Here is a 9,714-nt window from a genome sequence, read left to right on the forward strand (position 1 = left end):
GGAATCTAATACACATTCACAGTGCTGACAAACACTGGCTTGTCGGTTTCTACCACCATACCGGTAGCAGTTCAAGTGTTTGGGGGAGAGAGAGCTGGCTGGTCACAGCACAGGTTGGAGGCTCACAGGTACCTTGAGGTCCTCAATGTTTAGGATTCCTTGGTTTTCAAACACACCAGTTCAGGGCGAAGAGTCACACAGGACTGAGAATTCTCTTGTCCACTTGGATGGGCTAGAGATAAAATGCTCTGTGTTTGCGGCCCTGCGCCTGAAGCCCTGTCCAGCTTAGTATGGAACAGTAAAACACTGTCGGGAGAGCTGTCCTTCCTTGTTTTTTCTCTAAGTCATTTTCTCATCTTTTCACGCACCTTCCACCCTACGTGCTGTGTCCCGCCCCACTGTCTGAGCAGCTCTGCCAAGACGGCAGAAAGAGCCCTCTTTGTGCCGGGTCCCTTTGTGCACAGGGCCTTTCCCTGCTCAGCCCGGGGCGGCCGCAGCACAGATCCCTTCCAGCGGGGACAGGGCGGCGTGGCGCACGGCAGCGGCACAATGCCGCCTGTGCCGCCTGCCGGGGCAGCCTGGCAGCGCCGAGCCGTGAGCAGGGGGCAAACCCTTCGGAGCAGCACAGAGCGCCTCGGCGCGGGGAGCGGCGCCGGGCGGTGCGGGGCAGGGCGGCCAGGGCGGCTGGCTCCGAGCGGCCGCGCCGCCATCGTGCCCGGCCTGACGCTGCCGCTCCGGGCCCAGCCGAGGGGCCGCCTCGCCCCTCGCAGCCAGCCGGCCGCTGCCGGGGCCCGCTGAAGGGGCCGCCGGGGCTGCGGGGCCCAGGCCGGGGCTGCCTCGGCCGGGCGGCGAGCGGACCCCGCCGCCTGCGGGCCCTTCCCCGCGGGGGCCGGCCCAGCGCGGCCCGGCGGCGGCACGTGGTGGCGGCGCGGCCCATGTGACCGGCCCTCCCCGGCCGCTGCGGCTCATCCCCCGCCCGGCCGAGTCCCCGCCCGCCTCGCCCCCAGCGCAGCGCAGCGCTCTCTGCGTGCAGCAGCCCCGCACCGCAGGCAGCCGCCGCCGCCCCGGGACCCGGCGCCATGGTAAGGGCGGCGCGGCGCGGACGGGCGGGGAGGGCGGTGCGGGCGGCTGGCGCGGCCCGGCGGAGCCGAGCGAGGCTGAGCGGAGCAGGCCCGGCCCGGCGCGGCCCCGCGGCCTCCGGCGGCCATTTTAGTCTAATTTTAGCCGGGTGCGGGGGGAAGGGGACGCGGGAGCGGCCGCGGGGCAGCTGCGGACGGCGGGGCTGGGGCCGGGCCCGGGGCCTGGCCGGGCGGGCGGCGCAGCGCTCCCTGCGGCACCGCCCGGGCGTGCGATACCCGACGGGGCGGTGAGGAGCGGTGGGCGCGGAGAGAGGGGACCCGCACTCCTCCCGAGGAGCCGCCCGGTGCCCGGGCCCGAGGGGCGGCCGGGAGCGGCCGCGGGGGAGCGCTGGGGCCGGGCGGGGCTGGCGGCGCGCAGGGCCGGGGGCGCAGGGCGGCGGGGATCCTCCGGCCCCGCGAACAAAGCGGGGAGAGGGGCCCGCGGCTCTGCCCCCGGGGACAAAGCCGGCGGCTCCCTGCGAGCACCTGCCTTCCCTCCCCGGCAGCCTGCGCTGGCAGCGCTGCCTCGGCAGATGTAATTGCTGGACCGAGAGCAAGGGCGCTGCAGATGGGCTGAGCTCGCTTGCTCACTCGCAGCAGGGTTTGCTAAATTATTTTCATTTTGCCTGGAGCTGCCCGTTTGCCCTGCCGGTGTTTTGTTTCCTTGGTGTTTTAGGCTCTTATTTTGAGCGGCTTGCGAGCCTGATGGGGAGCCGTACAGTTGTAATCGGTGTTTTTATATGAACGAAGAGCAGTCAGACAATACTCCCGCAGCAGTATGAAGTAAAATTCGGGAGTTCTTAAGGCGCGGTGTTGAAGCTGACACAATGCAGAAAACATTTCTGCTGCTTGTAGAGCCTTACCTCACGCAATAAAATGAGAGTCATGACAGTGCTGGATGTGAACTGCTGGTGTAGTGTTTGCTCTACTAGAAAAAAAGAAAAAAAGCCAACAAAAATGTATCCCCCAAAACCCCATCCCGCCCCATCCCAACCGAAAATTACAAACTCCTCTCCTGTGTTCAGTTCCTACCCCCCCATCCTCCCTCTTCCCCTCCCCCCCCCAAAATAAGCCAATGCATGATAAGGTAAAGAAAACTGTTTGAGCAGTACAGTTGTGTGACTAGTTGGATGAAACTGCTATCCAGAACTGCTGAGCTGAAAATGCTGAGATCTACAACAAGAAACTACTGAATTCACGCCTCCTTTGTATCCTCTGCTCCAGTCCTACAAATATTACTAAATTCATAGTGTGTTCAGGTTGAGTATAGTATTTTTATTCTTACGGGGGCAGGCAGACTTCTTTATCTAGCACTGTGGGCTATCATCTTCTTCTAGTGAGTGTTAATTTTTGCTGTTTAAATTATTCCTTTGATCTCATTTTACAGGCTTCTGGAGTAACAGTGAACGATGAAGTCATAAAGGTTTTTAATGACATGAAAGTAAGGAAATCTTCAACCCCAGAAGAGATTAAAAAAAGAAAGAAAGCTGTTCTCTTCTGCTTAAGTGATGACAAAAAACAAATAATTGTAGAGGAGGCAAAGCAGATATTGGTTGGTGACATTGGTGATACTGTGGAGGACCCCTACACAGCCTTTGTGAAGTTGCTACCTTTGAATGATTGCCGATACGCTTTGTACGATGCCACATACGAGACAAAGGAATCTAAGAAAGAAGACCTGGTATTTATATTCTGGTGTGTGAAAGCAAAGCTTGCTGTCAAAATTGAATGTTCTGGAGCTACCACTGGATGACTTAGTAACTGTTTGTTGTTGGCTTTTTTCTTTAAAGGGCTCCTGAAAGTGCACCTTTAAAAAGCAAGATGATCTACGCAAGCTCTAAAGATGCCATTAAAAAGAAATTTACAGGTATGGACCTAAAAATGCTTTTCTCGATAACCACTGTGCCATTTAGATGTTGAGGTTCTCATAAGTACATTGTTGTCCATCTGTCTTTCAGGTATTAAACATGAGTGGCAAGTAAATGGTTTGGATGATATTAAGGACCGTTCAACACTTGGAGAGAAATTGGGAGGCAACGTGGTAGTTTCACTTGAAGGAAAACCCTTATAAAAAGACAGACAAGTGCCATCTGGATCTAAGGAGCTTCCATTTCTGCAGCTCGTTCAATTGGAATAGTATTAGTCTCCCCATCCCCTCCCCTCCTCAAAAAATAAGCCCCTACCCCACCGCCCTGAAGGAGATGTCATTGTTAAGCAGTCTACCAGTGATTGCCATTAGACTGTTTGATCCTGGTAGTTTTATGTAGGATCCAAGGAATGCTTTCACGTCATACTCTTGGCCAAAACTGACGTTGCAGGCATTCCTTGCAACATGTTCAATGAATGTGATAGTTAATGTAAATAGTCTAGCAGACAGCAAAGGGTAAGCTAATCGAATACCTTGAAAGTATTGTCCACTGGTCGGATGGTAGACTCTCTACAGTATTACTTACAGTTGCACTTGATTGCAGTTCCATGAGGCTCTTGTGCATTCATACACCTCACCTGCCTTGACAAGCCTATTTTTGTGACATGGCAGCACACAACACTATGCATTTAAAGCACTTTTTTGTAATATGTTTGACCCGCCCCCTCCCCAAGGAATGCCAATTAAGTTGCTGTAATTGTGTCATCAAATTATTGTAGTACCTCAGTTTCATTCCTGTTACATGCATATCTTTATAAATGAAGTAGCTGTTACGATGCCTTTCGTTTTCCATTGAATGTACACTACTGAACAGGAGTAGAAGTTATCTGTTTACCATGAGTCTTGAAACACTAAAGTTTTGTAAAACATCAGTCATGGTGGCAATTTCTGTATTAAAAAGAGCCTTAAATGGAACATTGTTCTTTGAGATCAAAAACTGGCCACGTTGCAATAAAACTTGTGGCTTATTACAGAACGTTGCCTTGTTTTCATTGGAAAATATAGTTTTTAAGTGTTTAAGCATATTTCAAATAACTTCTGTGGAAAGTATTGTAAAGGTAAACAATCATTAATCTCATATTGAATAATGCAAGTTTTTAATACTGATTTAGGCACTGCTTTACAATACTTTGTGGCTCTGTTCTGGCCGTTCTATAAAGGACCTGCTCCTAGTTTACCGTAAAGTAAAGAAGCTACCACTACTGGAGACCATTAGTTCCATGAAACACTTGTGTCAGAAACTCAAAAATACGAAGTAATTAACCATGCAGTGTATTTTGTACCTGAATGTTCTTAAAGTTCTACATGCCAGAGTAAAACCTTGCAGGAGATTTTACAGCTCGCCGTCTTTCTGGGTAAGGTGATGTGTAATAACAGTTACATGCAGAGTTTGAAGCGGGCAAAGAGTTTTTGTTTCTTGAGGGTTATAGTTAGAGTGACCCAGTACAAGAATTAGCCTAAATGAACTGTTCTACTTGTTAGCTTCTATGTAAATAGAACTGGAAAGTGTTTGCCACTACTGAGGCTTGCATAGGGGACGTGTTTTGGCTGGGAGCCAAATAATGCTCTCCTTATAGAGAATTTGATCTGCTCTGTGTGAGCAATCCTCCGTTAGCCAGAGCTATTTATGGCAAACACATGCTTTTGTATCTTGTCATCGTTATCCACAAATGGCAAAACTGGACATGATTCTCCTGGTATGCATAAAGGAGCGCTGTTAGGCAGCCACTGGCAGCTGAACTGTACATGCTGCTGGAGGAATGCTCTTTTATCATTACCTTATTTTAAAAAGTTGGTAGAGTTGAACTGTGGAGCTTGTAAATGCAGGCTCTTTATGTTCAGTTCATAGCCCTTTTTCAACAAGGAAGCAGATAATAATCCAAATACTTTCTGTCTTTTTTTCCCCCCTCCAATAGTTTAAGTAACCTAGTGGTACTGTGTTTAGGCTCTCTTGTCCTGTAGAACTTTAAGACTTTATTTCAGGCTTCTGGCTATCCCTATGACTTGCACACTTCATTGTGTTTGCTGTTCTATGTAGACTAAACTTTACTAGAATTTAAGTAAAAAGGCATGATGACCACTGACTTACTAAGTGTATTAATGAGTCTTGGTTTTGTTCTACAAAACTCTCCTTTCAGGTACCTTTTAAGATTGCAAAATAACTGATGGTATGCATGTTGTCTAGGTGAAAAAAAAAAACCCACAACTTTTTATTCCTTAAAATAGTCTATTTCTGATCATTCATGTTGTATGCAAAGCCCAGTTTAATGTAAAGATATCTGTGCTTTATGTTTAACTTGACTTCAGTACAGTAAAATGAAATTATCTTTTAATTGATTTTTCACAAGGAATAAATTGTTTCTTTAGAAAAAGCCAAAATGGAAAATGTTAAATTTTAATAAACCATTTGAATTTTCATTTTAGACAGTAAACTTTTTTAAGGAGTATTGTGTTTAAATTTATTGTTTGTTTTTGCTGCAGTCCGGAAAAATGTCTGTGGCTTTTTAGTTGAATATTATAGGTTGTTTTTTTTTCTTTTTTTTTTAACTAGCTTAGGTGTATATTCACTCAGTCCAACTAGCTATGAAATTGAAGCACAAACTGTCTTTATGTAAGATTCCTACCAAATTTAAGTTTTGGATCCAAAAGGATCAGCCTGCCTTCAGTTTGTTCTTGAAATGAATGACTGACTGACTGATGTGAGGTCCAATTCAGATGGCTTGCTTTTTAAAAAAACAAAAACAAAAAAACAAAAACCAATAAAGTGCTACAGAACTGTTACTGTTTGAATTATAAAACAAATGAGAGACAGCTGGCATCTGTTCCAAAATGGTTTGTCAGCTGTTGTTTTCTGTCATTATGCAAAATGGTGAGGGCCTCATTGTGATCGAGAAGTGGAGGAAAATCCTCTCAAGTTGAGTATCTTCTGTGTATTTCTGTGTAGACGTGACTTTTGGATATCTTGGCTTCAGTTATCGATAAAGAAATGTTAAATTTTTCATGAGAGTAGCTTGTGCAGAAATGGCATTTTTCTTCTAAAATAATGTTTCAAAGCCAGCAGTTTTGTTTGATTTGGTAAATCCTGGAAGAGGTATAGATAGATGGGTTTGATTTCTCTGAGAAGGGAAACCAAACCAAGACTAGAGTGTGCAAGTGAGGTTTATGCTTGTGGTGATTTTAGAAGTGCAAAGCTTAAATTTGTATGGACTTGACTGTAAAAATGACTCCTGGTCAGATCATGAAGCAGAGTTTGAGTATGCTCTGTTAAATCCAAAGTGTTTCGCTAAGGGGAAGACTTTCCTTCTCTACCATTCCCTCAGAACAAGTGATGGAATACAGCAATTGCCACAATTTGATAATAAGCTTTACTCTCTTATGCCAATTCCAGTATAAACCAAATTTTCATGTCTGCCTATTTTTTATAAACTTCTGTAAGTCCCCTTTAGTTTGTGGTGGCGAGTTAATGATTGTAGAGTGAAAACACGGCACTAATGGTGGATCAAAGATCATCAATGTAGCACCTGTCTATTGAACTTCTTTGAAATATTTCTGATTTTGAAAACCTGGTATAAATAAAATTAATTTAAATGTCTTCAGTTGTTGAGTTTGTTTGTGTGCTAGACATCACCTGCGTTAATCACTTTGTTGTCTTTGGACTGGGAGCAGCCCAGATACTGTGAAAGAAGTTGTGGAATACCTGGACTTTTTGTAACAGGTTTCTTCTGCTGCCCATTCAGATCAATATCCAGTTGTAGCAAAAGCCAGCACTAGTGGCTCTGGAGATGGATATAAAGAAATTTTTAGTGGGCTGGTTCTAGATAGCCTTTTTCTTTTGTTGGATCCCAGCTTGTGTGTTCAGAAAATTAGATGGCTTTCATGTAGAAAATGTAAAATGTTTGTTTACACTGGCAAGTCATTTCTAGTACAGGGAAGGAAGTGAACTGATGTGTGAAAAAACTGAGTCCATGAAGAAAGATCAAAATATTACTATTTTGGTATCAGTGGCCTGTCTCTTGTTGATATAAGATTTCTTGGATCTAGGAATATGTTATCTGGAAGAGTTAATTTTGTAAACAAAGCTGTGAAGAAACAGCTTCATTGAATTCTCTGGAGAAGGCAAACTTTAACAATGTGCATTAAAAAACCCTTTACTGTTTATGTAACACAAACCTTCTTTATGGCTGTGGGGAACATACATAAGAATCTGCATTAAAGAAGAATGAAAGGTCTCTGAAGTTTTTTGAATAAAAATTACTGTTTAGCTTAAAAATGTTCTATTTTTACTAAATTCATATCCAGTGCTTGACCCTATTGAATTTGGGTCAAGAAATTTTTCTGCCTCACCTCCCATGCTGTTGAATCTACAATAATCCCCATACATCTTACTCTTTCTTGCATTGCTTATCTATGCATTCTACTAGTAACCTCTGAAAAATAAATACAACAGTAAAAATTAAATCTTTTCATAGGAAGTTCAAACAGGTGACATAATTTATGTTCATTTAATGATTTCATAGAATTGTCTTTTTACATTATAAAGCTTAGGGAAAAAATGTGCTAATTGGAGGTACTGAAAGTAATTTTTACATTCCTAAGATTCTGTGACTGTCTTTTTAATAACTCATTGTAGATTAATGTTTCTGTTGTCAGCTTTGCTTCATAGATATTTAGAAAACTAATGATTGGAAAATAAACTTGAAGATGCTGCTGATTATTTTTAGAAGTTTCTAAATGTCAGTTTGGATTATAAAATAATATACAAATTTCAATTTCCCACTGCTAGCCTAATTTTTATTCTTGTGTGTACAGGCTTAGAAATGTATGTGTAATCATACACTCCTCTTCCACCTCTTTATTTTTAAAAACAGCTGTGTCACTGCAAATCCCTGCCATCTGCCCACTGTCTTCTGTAAAGGTTTATGGACAATCTCCACTTGTACCTTTCAGTATCTATTTTCCCCTCTCTTGTTTGTGATTGTAGGAGTTTGGTTTAGAAAAACTAACCGCTGTAACACTGTGCTCCTCGAAACCTTTTCTATTATGCAGCAAGTTAAAAGCATCAGTTAATCTCTGGCGAGCGCAGCTGCAGGGTGTACATTGGCTTGGAAAAAGAGATGTCATTTTGAGAACCAGTTTAGAGAGCCTTATTTGTGTCTGCTTCCTCGTAGTGGCAGCACTGCTTTCATCTGTGACCTTCTATTAAAGCTGATGTGAGAGCTAAGCTTTTCTTCCATTTTGGCTGTTTCAACAGAAAATGCAATGTGCTGGTAGCAAACAAGGTGCAGGGAAGCAGAGAAGGTTTAGAAGCAGCAGTTTTTCATGGAGACCTGTACATCTGGTGGGGGGGAAAGGGTTACAGCAGAGGATTTGTTTCCTTTTAATTTCAGTAGGAGCTTGCAGCTGTAATGACTGGGCTTATGTTATCTTTTGCTCTGCCTGAACAAACTGATTCCACAGTCTCAACTGTCTCAATGCTTTCATGCAATGAAATGTGAACACACAGCTCTTTATCAGTGGTTTACTCCTACAAAAGTGAAGCCCTGCTACAGCAATGCTCTTAGTTAGCCATGTCATGTGGAGAGATGCACCTCGGCTGCATTTGAACAATCCTTAAAAAATGTGTGGGTTTTGATTACACCAAATACAATAGTTATGCTATTACACGGGCACTGAGGACGAACGGATGTAGTTCTTAATTAGGTGACTGCAAGTGACAAATATAATTCATGGTCATATTTTTGAATCTTAGCCCTGTTATTTAAGCATGACTTAAAGATGAAACACTTCCCAGTCCACAGAATTCATTGCCTGCATAAATTCTTTTAAGCAGCAGTAGCATAATTTTAGCTCTTCACTGAATATACTGATGCAGAATCTGTCACCTGAGGGTTTTTAGTCGTCTGCTTGACAAATTCCTTTTGTAGTGCTGCATTATTTCTCTGCATCCACACTTCAAATTCAGTTCCCAGAACTCTCCTTCCAAGTAACCAGAATTCCTAAACAATATTTATTCTGTGTGACTAAAGTAGAAAGGCATCTTGTAGAACACCCATAGGAAACAAATGCACGGTATTAGCCTGCGTGGCCACTGAGCATGTTTGGCCCTGCGTGCCATCTCTGCCTGTTGGGTTATTCTGATGAAAGGTCACCTCATTCAGGTTTCTGTGGAATAGCCCAACACACAAAATTTGTGGAAACAGGAAAGAATGTTTTAATCCTGAGCAAATGTTTTTGCTCAGATAAAGACTTTGCAAGCTGGGTGTGATAACTTTTTAATTTTTTCATTTTACCTGTCCTGACAAAAACACCTGGCTTTGATTCTAGCCAGTTTTATCGATTTAGTTCGACAGGTGCACTGGTTGGAAGTATCTTCAGGACAAGCTATATTTAGATATATAACCTTTTGATAATTCTGGCAGTTGCTTTGATCTCATTATTTTAATTCACTCGCTTCACCTCCATTACAATTTTAACTGCCTAGTGTTCAGCACTGCCAATTGCAACACAGCTTGAGGAACATTTAAAAGCAGTCATCATCAAAACTAGTAATAATATAAATCAATTTTATTTATTTATTTTATTGAGCTAGTCTCAGTTTTGCAAGGACAATGACAACTCTCTTAGAAAGTTAGGTGGTCTTGCAGGGAGTTCCTGACTGACACCTGCCAT

General features: G+C 43.9%; 1 protein-coding gene across 1 annotated transcript; it reads left to right on the plus strand.

The window, feature by feature from the left end:
* Positions 1-985: 985 nt before the first annotated feature.
* Positions 986-6,637, plus strand: CFL2 (cofilin 2). The gene is made up of 4 exons (XM_063160379.1): positions 986-1,082; positions 2,506-2,813; positions 2,909-2,985; positions 3,077-6,637. Exons 1-4 carry the CDS (start codon positions 1,080-1,082, stop codon positions 3,187-3,189), a joined length of 501 nt encoding a protein of 166 aa, XP_063016449.1. The 5' UTR covers positions 986-1,079; the 3' UTR covers positions 3,190-6,637.
* The last annotated feature ends 3,077 nt before the right edge of the window (positions 6,638-9,714 follow it).

This window comes from Melospiza melodia, chromosome 6, assembly GCF_035770615.1.
Source record: "Melospiza melodia melodia isolate bMelMel2 chromosome 6, bMelMel2.pri, whole genome shotgun sequence".
NCBI lineage: Eukaryota > Metazoa > Chordata > Aves > Passeriformes > Passerellidae > Melospiza > Melospiza melodia.